Source organism: Palaemon carinicauda, unplaced genomic scaffold (assembly GCF_036898095.1).
Source record: "Palaemon carinicauda isolate YSFRI2023 unplaced genomic scaffold, ASM3689809v2 scaffold648, whole genome shotgun sequence".
Taxonomy (NCBI): Eukaryota; Metazoa; Arthropoda; class Malacostraca; order Decapoda; family Palaemonidae; genus Palaemon; species Palaemon carinicauda.
Genome location: NW_027171925.1, coordinates 68,805 through 95,416, shown reverse-complemented (window position 1 = coordinate 95,416; position 26,612 = coordinate 68,805). Strand labels below are relative to the sequence as shown.

General features: G+C 41.8%; 1 protein-coding gene across 2 annotated transcripts in view; it reads left to right on the top strand.

Annotated features, from left to right (window-relative positions):
* Positions 1-207: 207 nt before the first annotated feature.
* The window catches only part of LOC137637310 (uncharacterized), a 60,589-nt gene continuing 34,184 nt past the window's right edge, over positions 208-26,612 (top strand). The window contains exons 1-4 of one of the 2 annotated variants that reach the window (XR_011043546.1): positions 208-341; positions 11,141-11,358; positions 14,146-14,362; positions 26,075-26,221. Coding sequence is in view for 1 of the 2 variants with exons in the window: in XM_068369548.1 (XP_068225649.1) it covers positions 213-341; positions 11,173-11,358; positions 14,178-14,362; positions 26,075-26,150 (576 nt within the window). In the remaining variant the exon portion in view is untranslated. The remainder of the gene's footprint in view (positions 342-11,140; positions 11,359-14,145; positions 14,363-26,074; positions 26,222-26,612) is intronic. The other variant, XM_068369548.1, reaches the window with a different exon arrangement.

Genomic DNA, 26,612 nt, shown 5'->3' with positions numbered 1-26,612 from the left:
AAGCTAAAGTAATTGTAAAATGAAAATGTTGTACTAGAAAATCAATTTTGTTTAGAAAATGTTTTACTCTGAAGATGTTGATATTCATTATGCTTATACATTGCTCTAGTACATGTTTAGATATAATGCTGTATTTAATACATTGGATTTTATTGATTACTGTTCTGTATTATGTGCTGATATTCTCCATGACAATTTCAGAAGCTTTTGCCATGACGTCGAAAATGTACGACGCCATACTCGAGGCTCTGGGGACGTCGCGCTTCGTCGCCACGGGTCAGGTTGGAGGCGGATGCATCAACGAGGGGGAAGGGGATCACGGAAAATTTACAGCATTTGAAGTACGTTAACTCCTTCATATAAAATCTTCTAGTACTGTATGTGGAAAAGGTATTTCATCCTTATCATGTCTTTTTAAACGGTATTTTGATAAATTATATGTGACTAAAATGAACGAGTTATCGCACAGTTCTCTTCAATCACATGTCCCTTTTCTACCTTGCTTTCTGAGCCATTATATGAGTTATTCACCGCTTCATTCCATTTGAACCACTTCATTGACTTATCCAATTTCCTAATCATCTCGATTCTTGAAATATCTATGACGTCCATATTATTTTCAGTTGTGCTTCACCACGCTTCCCCTTGTCTGCACTGCCCCCCCCCACCCACCCACCCACACACACGACCATTATCTTTGATTTGTTTTAAGTCAAGAGTTTGAATCAGACATATGACAAAAGAAGGAAAGAAGAATTAGACTGGAAAGAGTTTGGGAGGGGGGGACAACAAATGGAAAGACTCATTAGATGTGAAACATGTTGAAATGAAGATCTAGGCTTAAATTGCCTAGAATTCAAGGGAGCTGTGAAAAAAATCTGTATGTCTGACTCCACGTAGAGGTTACTGCTCAATGGTTTAGTACAGAAACGTTCACTATAGTTATAGGGCAAATTGTGTTTGCTGCGTATTTACAGTTTTCATACCATCATACCTTTACAAATATTTTTCAATATTAATCTTACCCGGTGATCATGTAGCTGCAGCTCTGCTGCCCGACAGAAAAAACCTACGGGCGGAATACGCCAGCGATCGCTATACAGGTGGGGGTGTACATCAACAGCGCCATCTGTCGAGTAGGTACTCAAGTACTTCTTGTCAACACAGAACCAATTTTCTCTCTGTCGTGCCACCGGCAGGACCTACTTGATGCGCTGTTGTTTTCTGGAGTTGGTTTTCACGTTATTTGGTGAAGTGTTCTCTCTAGTTATTAGCTTTCGCTGTGCAGAAGTTATCCTCAATACTTTCTCACTTTCATTGATTAGATTTTGGATTATTTGTTGACGACTTGGATAGATTTTGGGTTTCCCCCCTTTGACTAGTTCAAGATGTCTGACCCTACTCAAGTCCCCAAGTACAGGAAGTGTAGCGCTAGGGACTGTTCTAGGCGTCTTCCGAAGGCCTTTATCGATCCGCACACCGTTTGTTCCAATTGTAGGGGTAAAGCCTGTCAATTGGAAGATCGATGTGAGGAATGCGCTGGGCTTTCGGAATTCGATTTTCAAGAATTCCTTAAGTATGCACGTGGGCTAGAGAAGGATGGGATCAGGAGGAGTTCGTCTCGCTCTATTGATTTTTCCTCTCCCCATGCCCCACAACCTATTCCTTCCCCTGTGGTGGTTGCACCCGACCCTCCTACTAGCTCTCATCAACCTTCGATGACGGATGTGATGCGTGCCATTCAGGCTCTTGGTGGGAGAGTTGAGTCATTGGCGAGTGGCCGCAATCAACTCATGGCTGACGTCAGGGAGTTGAAAGGTGGAGGTGCGGTGGGAAGTGAAGTGGGTGTCAGTGCAGTGAAAAGTGTCAGTGTTACGCATGAGGGTGCGTCTGTTCGTGCCTGTCGTCCTCCCAGTCCGGGACCTCTTGCAAGCTCCCAAGCCCAGGGGAGAAGCAATGTCGTACGACCAAAGGGTTCGACAGGCCTTGATCAGCGGACAGACGTTCCCTCCGTGGTTGAGGACGTATCTTGCCGAGATCGTCCCACCCACAAACAGACGAGTGAGCCCATTCATTCCTCGTCTGCGGAAGAAGTTTCTCGACAGAAACGCTGGACCAAGGTCTCACGACCTCTCAAGCGCAAGGTCCCTTCCGAGCGAGTCCAACGGCCCAGGTGTAGCCACTGGGTCAGTTCGGACTCGCCGCAGTCCTCCGAAGACTGCACACCTCCCAAGAGAGGTATAGTGGTTCCGCAGCAGGCAATCACTCCGTCTGTTGCCGCACCAGCCGCTGTAGACCCTAAGTGGTCTTTGCTGCAGTCTATGCAGACTCAGCTAGCTTCCTTCATGCAGGAGTATCGTGCTGAGAAGGTTGACGCTGCACCCGTTAGCCTACAACCTGCCACGGTTGTGCGCCCAGCTGACACTGCGGCTGCCTGCTCCCACACTCCGGCTGTGAGAGCTCCACCACCTATGCGCAGTCGACCCTGCCAGACGCATGTTGACGTTAGCCGACGTGCGGCTCCCTCCGTTGACGTGCGTGAGCTACCGCATCAGCAGGAAGGTGGAGTCAAGCTGCCGTGTTTTGACGTGGTGCGTCAGTCTCCGCAACCCACGGTGGTCCCCACCACGCACCACCACTCCGCTTTGGTTGTTGCCAGCTCTCAGACTGACCAACAGCGGCATGATGTTGGATCCAGTGCAGCTATGCATGCACCCGTGCTGCCGGATTCAGCCGTTCAGCTTTTATCTCCTCCTTTGCCGCTTCCTCCTCAGCATTCGGATGAAGGAATCTCTGATGACGACGAAGCTGCGCATTTGGACGACCAACACTCCGACATAGATGAACCCAAGACTACGCCTCCCTCCTTAGACTTTAGGAAAGTCCTTGCCCTGTTTAAGGAGTTGTATCCGGACCAGTTTGTGTCTGCAGCTCCACGCTCACCTCCCTCTGAGTTCGCTTTAGGCATGCAGTCAGCAGCTCCTGCCTTTACGAAGCTCGTACTCGCTCGCTCGTCCAAAAGAGCTTTAAGGGTACTGGGAGAGTGGTTGCAGGCCAAGAAGCAACTTGGGAAGACATCCTTCATGTTTCCCCCGACCAAGCTTGCTTCCAGATCTAGCGTCTGGTATGCCACGGGAGAGGTTCTCGGCTTGGGAGTTCCTGCCTCTGCCCAGGGCGACTTCTCAAGTCTGGTAGACTCTCCCCGCAGACTGGCTATGAGACGCTCCAAGATTTGCTGGACTTCTTCGGACATGGACCATCTTTTGAAGGGAGTTTTCCGTGCGTTCGAGATCTTTAACTTCCTGGACTGGTGTTTGGGAGCGTTGAGCAGGAAGACCTCCCCTTCGGATAAGGAATCTGCCATGCTCATCATGTCCTGCATGGACAAAGCCATACGGGATGGGTCTGGCGAGCTTGCGGCTTCTTTCGTGTCTGGGGTTATCAAGAAGCGGGATCACCTTTGCTCCTTCTTGTCGGCGGGAGTCACCCCATGTCAGAAGTCAGAACTGATGTTTATTCCACTATCGAAGTGTCTCTTTCCTGAAGAGTTGATCAAGGGGATTGCCGCCTCGTTGATCCAGAAAGACACTCATGACCTGGTGGCGTCATCCGCACGTAAAGTCACAGCTTTACCTTCCGTGCCTAGACCTAGGATGGACACACCAGCGTCTAGGTTCATTCCGCCCTTTCGTGGCAGAACCTCCAGCAGAGGAGGTACTCGTGCCGTTAGTCAACGTGGCAACAAGAAGAAGGGTTCCAAGTCCTCAAAAGGCAGAGTCTGACTGCCACCTTCTTCAGACAGCAGTGGGAGCCAGGCTCAAGAACTACTGGCAGGCCTGGGAGAACAGGGGTGCAGACGCACAGTCTGTGAAGTTACTCAGAGAGGGGTACAGGATTCCATTCTTGCGCAAGCCCCCTCTAGCAACAACTCCCATCGACCTCTCTCCCAGGTACAGAGAGGAGGACAAGAGGCTAGCTTTACAGCAAGAGGTGTCTCTCTTGCTACAAAAGGGAGCGGTAGTCATAGTCCGGGACCATCAATCCCCGGGCTTCTACAACCGTCTCTTCTTAGTGGCGAAGAAGACAGGAGGGTGGAGACCGGTGCTAGACGTCAGTGCTCTAAATGTCTTTGTCACCAAGCAGACGTTCACCATGGAGACGACGAAGTCGGTTCTAGCATCGGTCAGGAAGGAAGACTGGATGGTCTCGTTAGACCTAAAGGACGCGTACTTTCACGTCCCCATCCACCCAGATTCCCAACCTTTTCTAAGGTTCGTTTTTGGGAAGGTGGTATACCAGTTCCAAGCCCTGTGCTTTGGCCTAAGCACGGCACCTCTAGTGTTTACCAAACTGATGAGGAATATTGCCAAATTCCTGCATTTAGCAGACATCAGAGCCTCCCTCTATTTGGACGACTGGCTTTTAAGAGCTGCGTCAAGTCGTCGCTGTCTGGAGAATCTAAAATGGACTCTGGATCTGACCAAGGAATTGGGTCTCCTGGTCAATATGGAAAAGTCCCAACTCGTCCCATCCCAAACTATAGTATATCTAGGTATGGAGATTCAGAGTCAAGCTTTTCGGGCTTTTCTGTCGGCCCCCAGAATCAGTCAAGCCCAAGAATGCATCCAGAGCATGCTGAAGAAGAACCGATGTTCAGTCAGACAGTGGATGAGTCTGATAGGGACGCTTTCATCGCTGGACCAGTTCATCGCGTTAGGGAGACTCCACCTCCGACCCCTTCAGTATCACCTAGCTGCTCACTGGAGAAAGGACATGACGCTAGAAGCGGTCTCAGTTCCTATCTCCGAGAAGATGAAGTCTGCACTGACTTGGTGGAAGAACAACATTCTGCTCAGGGAAGGTCTACCACTGGCTGTTCAGACCCCCGACCACCTTCTCTTCTCGGACGCATCGGACACGGGCTGGGGTGCGACACTGGACGGTCGGGAATGCTCGGGCACGTGGAATTCGGATCAAAGAGCACTGCACATCAACTGCAAGGAGCTACTGGCAGTTCATCTGGCCTTGAGAAGCTTCAAGTCCCTCCTTCTAGGCAAGGTGGTGGAAGTGAACTCCGACAACACCACAGCCTTGGCGTACATCTCCAAGCAAGGAGGGACTCATTCGATGAAGTTGTTCGAGATCGCAAGGGACCTCCTCACCTGGTCAAGAGATCGAAACATATCTCTAGTAACGAGGTTCATTCAAGGCGACATGAATGTCATGGCAGACCGCCTCAGCCGGAAGGGTCAGATCATCCCAACAGAATGGACCCTTCACAAGAATGTTTGCAACAGACTATGGGCCTTGTGGGGTCAGCCCACCATAGATCTGTTCGCTACCTCGATGACCAAGAGGCTCCCAATTTATTGCTCACCCATTCCGGACCCAGCAGCAGTTCACATAGATGCCTTTCTTCTGGATTGGTCCCATCTAGACCTTTATGCGTTCCCCCCGTTCAAGATTGTCAACAAGGTACTGCAGAAGTTCGCCTCTCACGAAGGGACAAGGTTGACGTTGGTTGCTCCCCTCTGGCCCGCGAGAGAATGGTTCACCGAGGTACTGCAATGGCTAGTAGACGTTCCCAGGACTCTTCCTCTAAGAGTGGACCTTCTGCGTCAGCCGCATGTAAAGAAGGTACACCCAAGCCTCCACGCTCTTCGTCTGACTGCCTTCAGACTATCGAAAGACTCTCAAGAGCTAGAGGCTTTTCGAAGGAGGCTGCCAGAGCGATTGCCAGAGCAAGGAGGACATCCACTCTCAAGGTCTACCAGTCAAAATGGGAAGTCTTCCGAAGCTGGTGCAAGGCGAATTCAGTATCCTCAACCAGTACCTCTGTAACTCAGATAGCTGACTTCCTTTTACACCTAAGGAAAGTAAGATCCCTTTCAGCTCCTACGATCAAAGGTTACAGAAGCATGTTGGCAGCAGTCTTCCGCCACAGAGGCTTAGATCTTTCCAACAACAAAGATCTACAGGACCTCCTTAAGTCTTTTGAGACCTCGAAGGAGCGTCGGTTGGCCACACCAGGTTGGAACTTAGACGTGGTTTTAAGGTTCCTGATGTCAGCAAGGTTCGAACCGCTTCAATCAGCCTCTTTTAAAGATCTCACTTTGAAGACTCTTTTCCTCGTCTGCTTAGCAACAGCTAAAAGAGTCAGTGAGATACACGCCTTCAGCAGGAACATAGGATTTACATCTGAAATGGCTACATGTTCCTTACAGCTTGGTTTTTTAGCTAAAAACGAACTCCCTTCTCGTCCTTGGCCCAAATCGTTCGAGATTCCAAGTCTGTCCAGTTTGGTTGGAAACGAACAAGAGAGAGTACTATGCCCAGTAAGAGCTCTTAAGTACTATTTAAGACGTACGAAGCCATTACGAGGACAATCAGAAGCTTTATGGTGCTCTATTAAGAAACCTGCTTTACCGATGTCAAAGAACGCAGTTTCTTATTACATCAGACTTTTGATTAGAGAAGCTCATTCTCATCTGAATGAGGAAGACCATGCTTTGCTGAAGGTAAGGACACATGAAGTTAGAGCTGTCGCAACTTCAGTGGCCTTCAAACAAAACAGATCTCTGCAGAGTGTAATGGATGCAACCTATTGGAGAAGCAAGTCAGTGTTCGCATCATTTTACCTTAAAGATGTCCAGTCTCTTTACGAGAACTGCTACACCCTGGGACCATTCGTAGCAGCGAGTGCAGTAGTAGGTGAGGGCTCAACCACTACATTCCCATAATCCCATAACCTTTTTTAATCTTTCTCTTGAAATGTTTTTATTGTTGTTTTTGGGTTGTACGGAAGGCTAAGAAGCCTTTCGCATCCTGGTTGATTTGGCGGGTGGTCAAATTCTTTTCTTGAGAAGCGCCTAGATTAGAGGTTGTGATGAGGTCCTTTAGTATGGGTTGCAGCCCTTCATACTTCAGCACCTAGGAGTCGCTCAGCATCCTAAGAGGATCGCGAGGCTCAGTAAGGAAGACGTACTTAAAAAGGCAGAGTAATTGTTCAAGTCGACTTCCTTACCAGGTACTGTACTTATTAATTTTATGTTTGTTATTTTGAATAACTGCTAAAATGAAATACGGAATACTTAGCTTCTAATGTTAACATGTATGCTGGTCTCCACCCACCCCCCTGGGTGTGAATCAGCTACATGATCACCGGGTAAGATTAATATTGAAAAATGTTATTTTCATTAGTAAAATAAATTTTTGAATATACTTACCCGGTGATCATGAATTAAAGGACCCACCCTTCCTCCCCAATAGAGACCCAGTGGACCGAGGAGAAAATTGGTTCTGTGTTGACAAGAAGTACTTGAGTACCTACTCGACAGATGGCGCTGTTGATGTACACCCCCACCTGTATAGCGATCGCTGGCGTATTCCGCCCGTAGGTTTTTTCTGTCGGGCAGCAGAGCTGCAGCTACATGATCACCGGGTAAGTATATTCAAAAATTTATTTTACTAATGAAAATAACATTTTTCTTTTCTTTCTTTTTAACAGTGTGATGAAGAAATATCTCCTTTTTAAGTCTTCCTGGACTTTAATCTATTTGTCAGTACGAAGGTTATATAGTTTAGTTTCCCCATTTTCAAGTGAAACTTTTGATGGGCAGCAGATAAGGTTAGGGCCCTGAAGTCAGTCGGCATGGGTTGATGGAAAAGCAACAGTTACAAAACTTATGAGCAGTTCGTTTAAGATCAGGTTAGTGATGACAGTAGGGCTATTATTGAGGCAGTTCTCAACATGTTTTAAACATGTTCCTTGGTAGTGCTATTTTTATAGCTTGAAAGGACCGAAGAGGCTCGTTTTATATATAATTTCTCCTTCATCTGTAATTCCTCTGGTTTTTAATGTTCAAGAATATTGGGCAAAAGATGAAGACTAGTTTATCTGAATAGCCGTAGTATTATTACCAGCTAAGTTACAACCCTAGTTGGAAAAGCAGGATGCTCTAAGCCCAAGGACTCCATTAGGGAAGAATGGCTCAGTCAGGAAACAGATAGAATAGTGTTTATGAGTGCACTCTCAAGCAAGAGAACTCTACCCCAGGACAGTGGAAGACCATGGCACAGAGGCTATGGCACTATCCAAGACCGGAGAACAATGGTTTCATTTTGGAGTGTCCTTCTAGAAGAGCTGCTTACCATAGCTAGAGAGTCTCTTCTACCCTTACCAATAGGAAAGTAGCCGCTGAACGATTGCAGTGCAGTAGTTAACCCCTTGAGAGAATAGATGGGATGAGAGATCTATAGAAAGGTGAACAAATCTCATTGAAAAAGAAAGTGGTTACTTGAAATGCAATGGGTTTATGGTTTTGATCGATGTGATAAGAAATTTATAGTTAGATAATAAATGAATAGTAGAATACAGTATAGAAAAGGAATGATAATAATTAATGTTTTTCTGGGCTTGACCTGTGTTGCTTCGTGAAACGCTCCTCTAGCACCATTTATAAGGTATAAATACTGCTAAAAAACCCGAGAAAAAGTTGCATGGAATGCCAGGAATATACCCAGCTCGCTCACTCTAAAAGAGCGTCGGTATAGTAACTGGGGCGTGTTAGAACCATTACCAGAGGTCCCTTACCAATTAGTCCTCCCCGATACTACGAGGTACCGTTCTACATCCAACCACTGCCTTCTACTACGACTACCCTCTCCTCCCCCCACCCCTACCACTACCCACGCTTTTTCCCTCATTCCTTTTCTAGCACCATTGAGATTCGGACACGTTGCTTTCATAGCTTTGTGTTTCGGTGTTTTTGAAGATGTCAGTCATTTTGGAGATCCCTATTCCCAAGTTGAGTATTATAATTGTCTGTTTTGATAATTCTAGGTAGCGACACACGTTAATTTTGTAGTTTTGTTTGTTTTTAGTCTCAGACGCTCTGCATGATGCCTTCCCTTACGGGTATATTGGCGGCCATTGAATAATAATACTGTATGTCATATGAACATTTTGTTTGAATCAGTAAATCTCGGATGACAAAAAGAAATTATTATTATTATTATTATTATTATTATTATTATTATTATTATTACTTGCGAAGCTACAACCCAAGTTGGAAAAGCAAGATGCTATAAGCCCAAGGGGTCCAACAGGGGAAATATCCAGTGAGGAAAGGAAATAAAATATTTGAAGAAGAGTAATATTAAAATAAATATTTCCTTTTAAAAACTTTAACAAAACAAGAGGAAGGGAAATAAGATAGAATAGTGAGCTTGAGTGTACCCCCAAGCAAGAGAACTCTAACCCAAGATGATTTTTATACATGGATATAATTTCTTTTAATTGAAATAGTACAGTACTGCTTTATCGATGCTTATGGTTGAATAATGTAACTCAGATGTTGGTAAATAGAATTTCTTGCTGATGAATTACCTTCAAAATTTTGCGAAGGTTATGCAGTCACTCCTGTCTGTTTGTTTGTATATAAGCAACTTTACACAAAAACTGTCTTACCGATTTTGGCCAAACTTGGTGGTCATGTTTGGTTTGAACCAAGGATGAATCTGTAACATTTTAATTAAAGTACATGTAAGTACACAGTACGCAGCGGTACTTCAAAAATAATTGCAATGCTAAGTAGATCGCAAGTATTGTGTTAGTTTATTTTTCCGTGAACAACAATATGGAAAAACTACTGAACAATTTCAACGAAACATGGTGGACATAGTCTGGCCTATTCTTTACAGATTCTCCTCTGTCCTCATACACCTGACAACACTGAGATTACCAAACAATTCTTCTCCACTCAAGGGGTTAATTATAGCACTGTAATTGTTCAGTGGCTACTTTCCTTTTGGGTAGGGTAGAAGAGACTCTTTAACTCTGGTTGGCAGCTCTTCTAGGAGAAGGACACTCCAAAATCAAACCATTGATCTCTAAGTTTTGGTTAGTGCCATAGCCTCTGTACCATGGTCTTCCACTGTCTTGGGTTAGAGTTCCCTTGCTTGAGGGTACACTTGGGCTCACTATTCTGTCTAACTTCTCTTCCTCTTGTTTTGTTTAAAGTTTTTATAGTTTATATGGGAAATATTTATTTCAATGTTCCTGTTCTTGAGATATTTTATTTTTCCTTATTTCCTCTCCTCACTGGGCTATTTTCCCTGCTGGGGCCCCTGGGCTTATAGCATCCTGCTTTTCCAACTAGGGTAGTAGCTTAGCATTTAATGATAATAATAATGTGGGGTATGACCCAAGGACAAAGCTATTAGATTTTGAAGAAAATATGTTGAAGTACAATTACGCATTGGAGTTATGAATGAAGTATGAATGCTTTGCGTGGCAAAGGCATGCTCTTGGCTGAGTGCCCCTCTAGTTATTTATGTTGATAGAGATATGTCGTCAGTAATTGCCTCCTACGACAGGCAAATGTTCATTTATGTATCGTTACATAAACGGTGACATTATATCACCGTGCGTGTAATGCGCAAGTAAATTTGTCCCTTATGGTGCATTGTGCAAGGGATACTTTGAGCCGTTGTGCAAAACATACGAGATGGTTAATGAGCAAGAGTGATTTTGCATTGGGAGCTATCAGTCCATTGCTATTTTAACCCTTTTACCCTCAGGCTATTTGGAACTTTCCAACCCTTAACCCTTGGGGGTTATTTTTTTCAAGCACATTTTGCAGTATATTTTTTTTAAATTGCTCTAACAGCCTTAATTTCTGTCATAGAGAAGTCAAGTTGGTATCATTCTTTTGGAAAATGCCTGAAGTTTCTCAAAGAAATTTATCAAAAATATGCAAAAAAAAAATGTATATAGCAGTTTTTTGCAAGGACGTACCGGTACGTCCGTGGGGGTAAAGGGATGAGTTTTGTGAAACGTACCAGTACGTCCTTTGGTGGTAAAAGGGTTAACATTTATCATATATTGAATATGTATGTACTGTATAGCTTTTTAATAGATACCAGTCATTAAACATTATCTGACGGATGATTTGATTCCTGGATTTTGGATACTTACACCTTCAATTTATGATTAGAAAAATGATGGTTTTATTGCCAGCAGTTAGTAATTTTATTTATCATTTCTAGATGTCACAGGAAGTTAAATTTCAATTTATATGATTAAATAAATGATGGTTTTATTACCAGCAGTTTGTAATTTTATTAATCTTTTTTTTAGATATCACAGTTAAAACATCAAATTCTTCTCAGGCGAGGGCGATGTTCGACGGAGAGTTCAAAAGTCCGAAGGCCACGAAAGCAACGGGGACAGTGATGGTCCCCACTCCGCACATAGTCGTAGACGACCCCACGGGTGGAGCCGTGCTGTGCGGGGAATACCCGGACATGGCGCAGTTTGAATCGGCACACGGGAATGCTCGGGAAGCAGCTGGCAGAGTGAGTGCTTCTTGCGTTTGAGACTTGAAGATGTAATGTTCTAATTCTTGATTGAAAGTATAAATAATGCAGAAGGTTTTCAACTTAATGCTATTCAACTTTTATAACATATTTACTTCTCTGGTTTTAATTGAATATTCTTTTAATCTTTATAGTAAAGGATATCGGCGTCAATGATCTTCGATGTCAAGATGCCAGAGAACTTCAAATCAATCATTCAATCTCAGCTTTTAGAACATTTGGAGATACAAAACACAAATCCCAATGACATTATAAATCTTTGATATTGTTTCAAAAGTTCCTAATGAAATACTGTATTAACCCTTTTAACCCCCAGGCTATTTGGAACTTTCCAACCCTTAACCCCCAGCGGTTATTTTTTTTCAAGCACATTTTGCAGTATATATTTTTTAAATTGCTCTAACAGCCTTAATTTTCATCATAGAGAGGTCAGGTTGGTCTCATTCCCTTTGAAAGTGCCTGAAGTCTCTCAGAAAATTATCAAAAATATGAAAAAAAAATGTAAATAGCAGTTTTTTGCAAGGATGTACTGGTACGTCCATTGGGGGTAAAAGGTTTTTAAAGAAGATTATGTGATCTAACGCAGTAAGGAAGATGACATTTATATTATGAAGCGGGGTTATTTGTTGACCTTTGCGGCTGAAAATCGTAGGCATGTGCGTTAGGTTAGGCCCAACCTAGGACAAGATTTAACAAATCTCAACTTTTAAACATCTTCTTTGAACCTATTAAGTTCGTTAGTTGAAGAATGATTGAGTGATTTTAAGTTTTCAGGCATCCTGACATCTACGGTCATTGACGCCGATTGTTAGTTGAGGACTTTTGAATGCAATATCAGTTACGATTTGCTCCTTTTAAGTTCGTTAGAACTTTTTTAACGCTTTTTTAAGATATATTAAATACGTTGGTGTGTTTGACCTCGATGTATTTAACAGACTTTTGAATTATTATTATTATTATTACTAGCCAAGCTACAACCCTAGTTGGAAAAGAAAGATGCTATAAGCCCAAGGGCTCCAATAGGGAAAAGGAGCCCAGTGAGGTAAGGAAATAAGGAAGTAAATAAATGATGAGAATAAATTAACAATAAATGATTCTAAAAACAGTAACAACGTCAAAACAGATATGTCCTATATAAACTATTAATAACGTCAAAAACAGATATGTTTTATATAAACTATAAAAAGACTCATGTCAGCCTGGTCAACATAAAAACATTTGCTGGAACTTTGAACTTTTGAAGTTCTACTGCGGTTTGAAATGCTTTTCAGATTTTCCTTGATGGTGGCATCCACAAAAACATGTCAATTATCTGTCTGTTGAATGTTTTAGTTATTTTTCAGTTTTGAATACCTGCATTGACTAACGTATTTACAAGCGGGCCTTCAGGTTGAAATCTAATGATAGAATTATTTTGAATTTAGAGTTGCATCAACAGAGAATTCCACAAGCAGTGCCTTATCTGTGTGGTGGTAATCATGAGCAGACATCAGCCAGGAAGGCAGAACATCGTAGAGCAAAGTGACCAGGTGGTGTTGGATGCTAAATAGTCAAGAACTTATTACTGGGTATTTGTTTATCTAAGGACATTAAAAGGATATTTAAAAGGTTTAAAAGTCGTTCATGAATGGCAGAGGCAAGGGACGAGACTATGTCCTAGAGCCTGACCATATACTGTACACATATGATCAACACTTGATCCCTTTTCCATTAAGATATGATACTCTGACTGTCCATATTCATTTCTTGTTTACTTGAGTAATAAGTTGTTAGTTGAATTATGTGAATTGTAAATCAATTTCTTCTGAGTCCTTGTCAGTGACCGCTCCCGCCTGCCTGCCGAAGCAGAGCGATTGTCGTGGCGAGTAAAAGCCGAGGCCGAAACAGTTGAGCGGGCGCAAGACTCTTAGTCGAGGACCTTCAGACTCTCGCGGGGGGTTTGGTCTAGGCAGATGTCTGCTCCCTTCGAGTGCCCAGCCTTAAGGCCTCTCGCTGTCTTGCTTTGCACGGGAAACCCATGAGCCCCAAGGAAGGTCGCTCTGAAAGAGAAAAAAACATTTTATGAAGCATCAGGCAAGTTGCTTTTAATCATAAACCAGTTAAAAGGGTTGACGGGTGAGAAAGACTATGGCTTTACCAAGCCAAAATAAAAAGCGACAGTCAGACGCTAGTGCTTGTGAGAGCAGGGTGGCTAACTGACCCCACTATCCCCTCCCCCTACGCTAACTAGTGGTGGGTGGTTACACCTCAAAAAGGCTTTAACAGCTATATTCAGCTTCGCGGAAATAAAAACACCCACACGTAAAGAGCTCCAGGATTTTATCGCTAGGAAAATTACAATTCACAAATTTGTTACTTTTCCTAACTAGACAAACCTAAGTCCTTTAAATTGTACTTCTCTCCTCAGCCACTCCTCTCAGTTCTGAGCCGAGAGGTCATACGTGAAGAAACTCCCACAGGTGAGGGGGCAGAGCACCACGGTCTGCTCCCACTTGTTGCTTGACTGCCCGTTAAAAGATGCAACGGCCATCCTACCTAAACGACTTGTGTTTGTATAATCAGACATTATCCTAGGGATGATTTGATTCCTGGATTTTGATTACTTACACCTTCAATTTATGATTAGAAAAATGATGGTTTTTATTGCCAGCAGTTAGTAATTTTATTTATCATTTATAGATGTCACAGTAAGTTAAATTTCAATTTATATGATTAAATAAGTGATGGTTTTATTACCAGCAGTTAGTAATTTTATCTTGTTTTTAGATATCACAGTTAAAACATCAAATTCTCGTCAGGCGAGGGCGATGTTCAACGGGGAGTTCGAAAGTCCGAAGGCCACGAAAGCAACGGGGACAGTGATGGTCCCCACTCGGCACATAGTCGTAGACGACCCCGCGGGCGGAGCCGTGCCGTGCGTGGAATACCTGGAAATGCGCAGTTTGAATCGGCACACGCGAATGCTCGGGAAGCAGCTGGCAGGGTGAGTGCTTCTTGCGTTTGAAACTTAAAGATGTTGTAATGTTCTAATTCTTGATTGAAATTATAAATAATGTCGTAGGGTCTCAGCTTAATGCTATTTAACTTTTATAACATATTTGCTTTTCTGGTTTTAAATAAATATTCTTTTAATCTTTATTTATAGTAAACGATGTCGGCGTCAATGATCTTCGATGTCAAGATGCCAGAGAACTTCAATTCAATCAATCAATCTCAGCTTATAAAACATGTGGAGATACAGACACAAATCCAACTGAAATTATAATTGTTCCAACATGGAGTACTTACCTTGAACTACTTTCTTAGGAGTATCTGGGATTCTCCTCCCAACCGACCAGAATTTTGTGTAGTTTCCCCTATCTCCGTTTTTTATAGTGGGTCCCTCTGTAGCGGACGAATACGCGCCCTGAGGCGACCCGGGTCAGTGAGCGCGCGTGGCCATGTCTATGATATGTTTAGGATAGATATGGTATCAAAGTCCCACGTAAGACACTCGGGGAAGGATGGGCGGGCCATAACCCGAAAGTAGTTCGAGGTAAGTACTGTTAGGAAAAATACAAATTACTTAAAATTTGTGATTTGTTCCAACACGGAGTACTTACCTCGAACTACTTTTTTAAGAGACTTATACTTTAGGAGGCGGGGGTGGTCTTACGGGCCGAGAGACCGGCTGGATAATAAGATCGAACCTAGATAAGAGACTAGGTTCTCCTAACCCAAAACGGTACATGGGACTTGGAGAAAACTACGTAAAAAACTATTTAGTGTCTAAGTAACTCACCTCTATAAGGATCTCTGGACTAGGGTACTTCCATCTGAACGTTTCCCTCATGGCAGGGGTAAGGACAAAATTTAACAAAAGTTGATTTGTTAACATCTTCTTTGAACCTATTAAGTTTTTTAGTTGTGGATTTCTGTATGCAATATCAGCTATGATTTGCTACTTTTAAGTTTGAGAACTTTTTTATCGCTTTTTTAAGATATATTAAATATGTTGGTGTGATTGACCTCGATATATTTAACAGACTTTCGAATTATTATTATTATTATTATTACTAGCCAAGCTACAACCCTAGTTGGAAAAGAAAGATTATTATTATTATTATTACTAGCCAAGCTACAACCCTAGTTGGAAAAGAAAGATTATTACTAGCCAAGCTACAACCCTAGTTGGAAAAGCAAGATTATTATTATTATTATTATTACTAGCCAAGCTACAACCCTAGTTGGAAAAGCAAGATTCTATAAGCCCAAGGGCTCCAATAGGGAAAAAAAGCTCAGTGAGGTAAGGAAATAAATAAATGATGTGAATAAATTAACAATATAAATCATTCTAAAAACAATAACAACCTCAAAACAGGTATGTCCTATATAAACTATTAATAACGTCAAAAACAGATATGTCCTATATAAACTATAAAAAGACTCATGTCAGCCTCATGTCAGCCTGGTCAGCATAAAAACATTTGCTCAAACTTTGAACTTTTGAAGTTCTAGTGCGATTTGAAATGCTTTCGGATTTTCCTTGCTGTTGGCATCCACAAAAACATGTCAATTATCTGTCTGTTGTTGAATGTTTTAGTTATTTTTCAGTTTTAAATACCTGCATTGACTAATGTGTTTACGAGCGGGCCTTCAGGTTGAAATCTAATGATAGAATTATTTTGGATTTAGAGTTGCATCAACAGAGAATTCCACAAGCAGTGCCTTATCTGTGTGGTGGTAATCATGAGCAGACATCAGCCAGGAAGGTAGAACATCGTAGAGCAAAGTGACCAGGTGGTGTTGGATGCTAAATAGTCAAGAACTTATTACCGGGTATTTGTTTATCTAAGGACATTAAAAGGACATTTAAAAGGTTTAAAAGTCGTTCATGAATGGCAGGGGCAAGGGACGAGACTATGTCCTAGAGCCTGACCCTATACTGTACACATATGATCAACACTTGATCCCTTTTCCTTTAAGATATGATACTCTGACTGTCCATATTCATTTCTTGTTTACTTGAGTAATAAGTTGTTAGTTGAATTATGTGAATTGTAAATCAATTTCTTCTGAGTCCTTGTCAGTGACCGCTCCCGCCTGCCTGCCGAAGCAGAGCGATTGTCGTGGCGAGTAGAAGCCGAGGCCAAAACAGTTGAGCGGGCGCAAGACTCTTAGTCGAGGACCTTCAGACTCTCGCCGGGGGTTTGGTCTAGGCAGGATGTCTGCCCCCTTCGAGTGCCCAGCCTTAAGGCCTCTTGCTGTCTTGCCTTGCACGGGAAACCCATGAGCCCCAAGGAAGGTCGCTCTGAAAGAGAAAAAAAAATTTTATGAAGCATCAGGCTAGTTGCTTTTAATCATAAACCGGTTAAAATGGTTGAGGGGTGAGAAAGACTACGTCTTCACCGAGCCGAAATAAAAAGTGACAGTCAGTCGCTAGTGCTAGTGAGAGCAGGGTGGCTAGCTGACCCCACTATTCCCTCCCCCCACGCTAACTAGCGGTGGGTGGTTACACCTTGAAAAAGCTTTAACCCTTTTACCCGCAAAGGACCTACTGGTACGTTTCACAAAACATCCCTTTACCCCCATGGATGTACTGGTACGTCCTTGCAAAAAACTTATTTACAAATTTTTTGCATATTTTTTATAATTTTTTGAGAAACCTCAGGCATTTTTCAAGAGAATGAGACCAACCTGACCTCTCTATGACAAAAATTAAGGCTGTTAGAGCAATTTAAAAAATATATACTGCAAAATGTGCTTGAAAAAAAAAAAAAACCTGGGGGTTAAGGGTTGGAAAGTTCTAGATAGCCTGGGGGTAAAAGGGTTAACAGCTATATTCAGCTTCGCGGAAATAAACACCCACGCATAAAGAGCTCCAGGTTTTTATCGCCAGGAAAATGACAATTCACAAATTTGTTACTTTTCTTAACTATACAAACCTAAGTCCTTTAGATTATACTTCTCTCCTCAGCTACTCTCAGTTCTGAGCCGAGAGGTCATAAGTAAAGAAACTCCTTAGGTGAGGGGGCGGAGCACCTCGGTCTGCTCCCACTTGTTGCTTAACTGCCCGTTAAAAGATGCAACGGCCATCCTACCTAAACGACTTGTGTTCGTATAATTAGGAAAAACACAAAATACTTTTAAGATTTATAATTTCAATAATGGGATGTTGGTAGCGTGGTATCCGAGTCTAATCAAATATAAAATGCCACAGTTTCAACCCTTAACTTTGTTGACGTCAGACAATAATGTTAATATCAAATTAAATATTCAATAACTGAAGATCTTAACCCTATGAATAAGTAGAGGAACAACTAAAGTCAGTATCCATCTCAGGGAGTCTTTTCAAGAAGAGGAGAGAAGTCTAAAGTCAGTCTTCATCAACATCTTTGCTTGTTTCGGTGAGATGATGATAGACTAGCTTGGAACACAACAACTAATTTATGTATGGATTTAGGAGTGCTAAAGGGTCATGGAAAGAGAGGTGGATGAGGGAAGGTCAAAGGTCAGATATGGGAAGATAAAATAGCAAATGATATGTGGGAAAAAGGATGAAGAGAACAGGAGGGCCTGGATAGAAGATAATGGAGAAGGCTTATACAAATCAGTGAGTAAAGGCTGTAGACAAAGAAGAATTCAGGTTAAGTAAGATACAGTAGTTAGACAGGGAACTAAGATGAAAATCTTTGTTGAGGAAACAGTTAATTCAGAGACCACCAAATACACTGTCTTGGTTTAGAGTCCTCTTGCTTGAGGGTACACTCGAGCACATTATTCTGTTTTCTTATTTCCTTTCCTCACTGGGTTATATTTCTCTGTTGGAACCTTTACAGGGCATATAGAATCCTGCTTTTCCTACTAGGATTTTAGCTTGCTTAGTAATAATATTACTAATAATATTACTCAGGGAAAAGTATCATGAAAAATGAGGTTTGGAAAAGATTTGTCAAGTACAAATTCATGATCCCAGTATGCAGTAACATTATAAGCAATTCATTATCTCCTCTTACACCAATTGACACAAAGGGCCTTGGTTAGATTTCGCCAATCGTCTCATCTAGAGCTTTTAAATCGAAACTGCTCCGTCTCCCACTTCAGGCTTCATAGTCCTCAGCCATGTAGGCCTGCATTTTCCAACTCTCTTAGTGCCTTATGGAGCCCAGTTGAAAGTTTGGTGAACTGATCTCTCTTGGGGAGTGCGAAGAGTATGCCCAAACCATTTCCGTCTACCCCTTATCGTGATCTCATCCACATATGGCACTCGAGTAATCTCTCTTATAGTTTCTTTTCTAGTCCTGTCCTGCAATTTAACTCCAAATAACCTTCTGAGGGGTTTACTTTAATAAGTGTTTTAAAAGAATGAGATTCGAGTAATTTTATTTCAAGTATGTTATTGGACCCCTCATTACTGCAATTATTGCAATACGAAAATCAGATTAATTATCGGGAGAGAGATGATATGTGATAAATTCATGGTAAGAGGAATGGTGATGAAAATAATGATAATGAATTTCCTAATCCTCACAGAATATAACATTCACCGTAGCCAAGCAATTTTAATGTTGCAGAATCATTTTGCAAGAAAAAGATTAATGAGTCACTCATGTTTTCTATTAAGAGGATACTCCAGATTGGAAAGTATTCCTTCCGGCTGGAGTTTCAGAACCAGCTGAAGGGAAAGATTTTAGTGTCATTTGTCAAAGCTGTCGATTCAGCTACGCTTAACCCTTTTACCCCCAAAGGACGTACTGGTATGTTTCACAAAACTCATCCCTTTACCCCCATGGACGTACCGGTATGTCCTAGCAAAAAAATGCTATTTAAATTTTTTTTTTGCATATTTTTGATAATTTTTTGAGAAACTTCAGGCATTTTCCAAGAGAATGAGACCAACCTGACCTCTCTGTGACAAAAATTAAGGCTGTTAGAGCAATTTGAAAGAAATATACTGCAAAATGTGTTTGAAAAAAAAAATAACCCTTGGGGGTTAAGGGTTGGAAATTTCCAAATAGCCTGGGGGTAAAAGGGTTAATATGGGCAGACAAATGGCTGAATCCTCCTGAGATTCGAAGCCACATTTTTACTCTTGATATTTGTATAAGTAGAGTTAATATCTTTTTGTTTTCAAGGTCACAAATTAGAGGATCATCCAAGATGGAATAGAAGTTCTCCTTGTTGATCGTTTGAAAATTAGAAGAATTTCTCACGACTAGTTTTATTTCTTGTATTTGATAGAGGAGATCATATACAGTACTGCACAGTGTAGGGATAGAGCTATGCTAACTCCCAGTGCAAATTGGAAAAAGTATTTTATTTCAGTGCAAGAGAGACAGTCCTTCAAATGATCTCTATATATAATTCAACCTGAGCTTCTCCCTTTGTTTGGTACAGGGTCATATAGCAAGTGTCTTCTATGAAGCGGAAGTGTTATTAAACTTTATAAAACGGGAAGGCTAAGTCTTCTGTTGAGCCCTGTCCACACGATCGAGCATGTCCGACGGGCAAACAGTGATACCAGACCACAATAGTTAGTGAAAATGAGAGTTGATGACGTCAGAAGCGGGGAAACCACAGACAGGGATCTGGCATCATACAGTGTTGCCAGATCCCTGCCTTTAGTTTTCCCACTTCTGATGTCATTAACCCTCATTCTGGTATCATTGTTTGCCCGTCGGGCATGCTCGATTGTGTGGACAGGGCTTTGGAGTGAGTGAAGGTGGATACACTGAACAAATATAAGACGATTTGCATATGTACGTTAATGACCTTTGATGAGGTATCTTTGCATGGCATTGCAAATGGGAACTGTACTGCAACAAACTATTACTTATTATGCATCTGCAATTGTGATGGTCATTTGTAATCCATGCTTAAATATTACAGATGCTATGTAGCCTTTATAACCACACAAGGAGGTACTAAAATAACTTGTGGTTTTCAGTCCAGCACATTTCTCATAAGATAACACATTACAGTGAACCCTCGTTTATCGCGGTAGATAGGTTCCAGACGCGGGCGCGATAGGTGAAAATCCGCGAAGTAGTGACAGCATATTTACCTATTTATTTAACATGTATATTCGGACTTTTAAAACCTTCCCTTGTACGTAGTACTGTTAACAAACCACCCTTTAATGTACAGAACACTTAATGCATGTACTACAGCACCCTAAACTAAAACAGGCACAAATATTAAAGGCGATTTTATATCATGTGTTTCCTAAACACCTAAAAAGCACGATAAAAAATGGCAACCAATGTTTTGTTTACGTTCATCTCTGATCATAATGAAGAAACAAACTCATTTAGTGTACACATATATGTATAGGTTAGTTTTTGCATCGATTATATTGATTATACAGTACTGAATGTTGATTTTTTTATTACCAATGTTTTAGTTTACGTATTTTTCTTAGGACTTCCAAATGAAATCTTTTTCTTTATGACGCCGCCTGAAACGACGGCGTGTACGCTCAGTAAACAACCACGCTCAGAACAAACAAGGCATTTAACGCGCATGATGATAGTGATAAATAATGATACAGTACATACAGTATTTACAGTAAAAGCATTTACAAAATATGTTACCTTACAAATATAAATTATACAGTACTTGTACGTAGCAAAGCAGGAAAACAATTTGAGAGAGAGAGAGAGAGAGAGAGAGAGAGAGAGAGAGAGAGAGAGAGAGAGAGAGAGAGAGAGAGAGAGAGAGAGAGAGATTGTTTTACGTACGAATGTAAATTTTAAACAAAAAAAATATGATAGGTTACAACATGTAGACTTTTAAAACCTTCCCTTTAACTTAATGCATACAGTACGTACATTACTAAACTATAAAACAGGTTAAAGTAAAAAATAAAGATTGTTACTGTACTCACCACGAAAGAAGTTCAAGAAAAACTTGAATGACGATGGCGATGAATTTGCTGCACAGTAGAAATGATGATGATGAAGCTGATGATGTGTTCTACTGTGCAGTCAATGATAGTATTTTACGTCTCTTCAGACGGAGGTGTCTTTTCCTGGGACACCTCTTCAACTTCTTCAATTTCTTCCGAAGGCGTACTAGCAGGAGGAACTGGCTCTTTTTTGCGAGGCTGGAAGAACATTGTGATCGGAAGTTGTTGCCGCTGCTTCTTTTTTCGATCCAAGAGCATCCTGTAGGGAGTCATGATGTCATCGACCTTATTTGAGAATTGCATCGAGCGAACCATATCCTCGTCCCACTCTTGTAACATTTCTTTCGCCTCCTTCATATGGTTGCAGAACTTGGCAAGCCGTTCTAATGTTAAGCCCGTTTCTTCGACATTTTCTTGGGTCTCTTCCTGGGTACCCTCACTCTCTTCCTCACTTGCCGATTTCGTCAGGTCTTCGAGGTCTGCGTCAGTTAGGGGCTGGGAATGGCAGTCCAACAACTCGTCGACGTCTTCAGTCGTCATGTCGCCAAACCCGTCACCTCCAATTATGGCAGCCAACTGCACAGATTTCCGTATTGCAGAGTGTTGGATTTCCGACGGAGTAAATCCCTTGTCGTCGTAAACAATATCGGGCCACAGCTTCTTCCAGCTCGCATTCACGGTTGCAGGTTTCATCTCTTGAAGTGCCTTTTGAATATTCTGCAGGGACGTGGCTATGGTGTACTGCCGCCAGTACGCCTTCAAGTTGAAATCTTCATCCTCGTCATCTTGGGCAGCATCCACACACGCAACGAGGTCCGCCAAGGTATTCTTCGTGTAGAGGGCCTTGAACGCCCTGATAACCCCCTGGTCCATCGGTTGAATTAATGACGTGGTGTTGGGTGGCAGGAACTCAACCTGAACGCCCTCACGCGACAGGTCAGTTGCGTGTCCACCAGCGTTATCCATAAGGAGAAGGATCTTGAATGGCAAGCCCTTCTCTAAGAGATATTCATGGACTTGCGGGATGAAACACTGGTGGAACCAGTTGGAGGTCAGCATCTTCGTAATCCATGCTTTTTGATTATGCATCCAGTACACGGGAAGGAGATTCTTATTTTTATTTTTCAAAGCGCGAGGATTTTTCGACTTATAAATAAGCCCCGGCTTTAACAAAAATCCAGCAGCATTGCCACACATCACGAGGGTAACGCGATCCTTGAATGCCTTAAAGCCAGAGGCTTTGGCTTCCTCTTTGAACAGGAAAGTTCGCGACGGCATTCTCTTCCAAAACAAGCCGGTTTCATCCATATTAAACACTTGTTCCGGCTTGTATCCACCTTCAGCGATAATGTTCTTGAAAGTCTGGTTCACGTAAGTTTCAGCAGCGGCAGTGTCAGCGGAAGCAGACTCCCCATGCAGGGAAACGCTTTTCAGGGCGAAGCGTTTCTGAAACTTCGCGAACCATCCTTTGCTTGCGGAAAAACGTTTCTGAGGCTGGGAATCAGTGGATGTCCCTGGTTGAGGATCATCTGCATCATCATCATCTTCAGCATGGTTGCCGTCGTCGTCTTTAGGTTCCTTTGCAGCAAAATTCTCATATAAGCTCAAAGCCTTTGTTTGGATGGTGTTCGTATCCAACGCTATGTTCTTCTTCCGGCAGTCGGCAATCCACACAGCTAAAGCACCTTCCATGCGTACGATCGTTTTATTACGCGTTGTAACGACTCGCTTCGCTGATCTGCTAAAGGTGATTGCAGCAGTCTTTCTAATGTTCGCCTCGTCCTTCTTGATGTAGCGAACGGTGGATTCGTTGATGCCAAAATGGCGGCCGGCGGCCGCGTAACTTCTACCATCTTTTAACATGTCGAGAAGCGTAACCTTCTCAGCTATCGTCATCATCCTTCGGTGGCGTTTAGGCTCACTACCAGCCTTACTAGAAGCAGAACGCTTGGGAGGCATTGTAACAGAAAGTTCAACAAAAAGTTCAACTTAAAACAGTCGCACACAGCACAGATTAAACTTCACAAACTTAAGAACGTCTACTCAGCAATACGCGGAAAGAGAAAGTGAACGATCCAGCCCCGCGAGAACTTTGATGCTGCGGGTAGAAGATGCGGGCAAAACACCAATCACAGGCTAGATAACAAAACTTGAGTTTTGATTCGTCATCTATCAGCGCTTGAACCAATCACAACCCGTCTTACAGTACTATGGTGCGTTGGTTACTCATAGAAGATGCCCCCGCGCATACTGAACGTACGTAGATTAAGTACAATACCGTAATAATAATAAATAATGATAATAATACTGTACAGTAATAATAATAATAATAATGATTAATAATAATAACAATAATAATTTTATTAACAACAACAATAATAATAATAATAACAATAATAATAAAAATTTACGTACGCTATTTTACGCTCTCTCTCTCTCTCTCTCTCTCTCTCTCTCTCTCTCTCTCTCTCTCTCTCTCTCTCTCTCTCTCTCTCTCTCTCTCTCTCTCTCTCTCTCTCTCTCTCTCTCTCGTACGCTTACAGTATTCGAAATGTGATTTTTGCAACAAAGAATATTATTGGATGCAGTACTGTACTACGTACGTATACATACAAAAGATTCATGGAAAAGAAGCACATCCATTACAGTACACACCATTCTAATATGGTATGACTGCATCTGATTTGCGTTTCATGTTCGATTTAATTTTACTACGTACTGAATTATCGTATGATCACATTCTCTTTTCGTGTTTTATTTCTTTCTGTGCTGAATTATATATCATATGTAATGCAATGAACAATCAGTAAGAGCAGATATTACTAATTACAGTATTAATGGAATTACAGGTAACAAAATATCGTATTTGGTTGTCTTCAGATTTCGCGGTATTTTCGAATTTTCCGGAAAATCCGCGATATGTATATATATATGGGTTATGGGAAAACCCCGCGAAGTGGTGAATCCGCGATTGTCGAACCGCGAAGTAGCGAGGGTTCACTGTACCTTGGACCGTTGTAAAATGATGAAATCTTATGAGTTGACGTAAAGCAAGAGTCAGGTTAAATTTGTACATACATACATACATATACCAAGGCACTTCCCCCAATTTTTTGGGGGTAGCCGACATCAACAAATGAAACAAAACAAAAAAGGGGACCTCTACTCTCTACGTTCCTCCCAGCCTAACAAGGGACTCAACCGAGTTCAGCTGGTACTGCTAGGGTGCCACAGCCCAACCTTCCACATTATCCAACACAGATGAATGAAATCATGTGAGTTCTTGAGAGATGATAAAAAGTAAAAATTTTAGTTGGAATGACTTCAGGGGTCAGGTAAAATGTGGTAATGTCCTGGATATTTACAAATGTCACTTCTTCAAGCAGGGCACTTGAAATAATGTAAATGACTAAAAACCAGCATTGCTTCCTTGGAGTAAGAGCTCCGATCAAAGAACATATATAAGGAGAATTGGTTTTTCAGTAAAAGAACAGTTGACATAGCCGTCAGAATCACTCCTGTAGCTGATGACCCATTATGTAAACAAGAACAGATGTTGAAAAATAATTTGTGGGCAAATTTTGGAAATACTCCTAGATTACTGTACTGTAATTCACCTCTGATAATGGGAGCTATGACCTTTTTATGTTGGTTTTAACAGATTTACAATTGCTTAATAATCTTAATATGTCTCCAAATGCGATTTAGTACTCTTGATATACGATTTTTTTATAGTAGCATCAGTAAGACAATAGCAAGCTATTGTTATGATTATCAAGGAGTACATTCCCAGTCCCCTGTGGCCGCGGGGGCATAAAAACAATTAGAATAGGCCAATAGCGCCAATGTATCCCTGCGTGTCGTAAGAGGGGACTAAAAGGGACGGGACGAGGGGGCTGGGAACCCCCTCTCCTCTATTATATACTCCAGTGAGACATCGATGTACATTTGTCATTTGAAGAAGGGGACTTCTTGGGGCACACCTAGTTCTTATGAATGGGACTTCTGTACGTACACCCTTTTTCATGACAGGCAAGGATTTCTTCTACAGCAGTTGACAAGCATCCTTTGTTTTAGCCATGTCTTGTGTAATCCTTCTTTCTCTTTATGTGATTGGTAAAGTTGGTGATTATTTAGTGAATCGACTTACTTGTTTACTTGTTTTGGGTTTAAATCCAACCCTCCACTGAAGTCGAGTGAACTACTACTCGGGCGGGTCCATATTAATCATCTAACGAAACATTTTCATTATAACTTATACAATTCTTTGATTGTAGCATCTTCCAAATCATATGATCTTGTGAAAAGTAATGTCTTTAGTTTCTTCTTAAATTCAATTGCTCCCTTTAGGTCCTTCATTTCAGTTGGCAGTTTATTATAATGTCTAGGCGCACAGTAGTTAAAAGCCCTTTCACCAAATATACTATTTGTTCTTGTGACACGGATATATCGGCTGTTGATATCTTGAGAAAATTGACGTATTTTAATCCAAAAATGTCTCACCACTGGTGAGCAGGATTATTTCCTGACAAAGGCTTGTAAACATGGCAGTTCTCAGCTCGAACATGTTGAAGTCATTCTCGATACTTCATAAACTTAAAAGCATTCATTTTGTCCCTCATAGAAAACCACAGCATGACTTTGGAATTCACTATGTAAAACAAAGTTGCTGTGCAATGCTCAGACGTTTGTATGTATGGAATTTTAAATATTTTCTGTATTTAGTCTTTATATATTTTTCATCTATTTATACCTCATGTGGCAGTCTTGAATGCTATTTCTGTTTGGTAATGACTATCCTTCCCGCAGGCTCCTTCTATACAAGACCGAAGGAGGGAGAAAGGCTGAATCGAACAACAGCTACGTCGGCCAAGGCGAGAAGTAGTGTCAGCAATACACATCGACACTTGCTGCGGATACCTCTCCCAAGATGACAGCTGGTGTGATGATTGAGTGGTAAGTATTATGAAGTTTTGTTTATCCTTAATCATTTTGTTTAGCCGGTACAGGTTGCAATTTGATATAGAAATCCTGTTTTTATTTGTATACTGTCTACCTTTCGCACAGCTTTGTTGAAGCTCTATGAATGATATTCCTTATCCTTTCATGGTTACAAACTACTGTTTTTCAATATTAATCTTACCCGATAATCATGTAGCTGTCAACTCCGTTGCCCGACAGAATTCTACGGACGGGATACGCCAGCGATCGCTATACAAGAGGGGGGTGTACTCACCAGCGCCATCTGTGGTCAGGTACTCCAGTACTTCTTGACAACACCACCTCAATTTTTCCTCTGTCGTGCTTCCGGCAAGACCTACATGGATACGCTTATGATTTTGGAGTC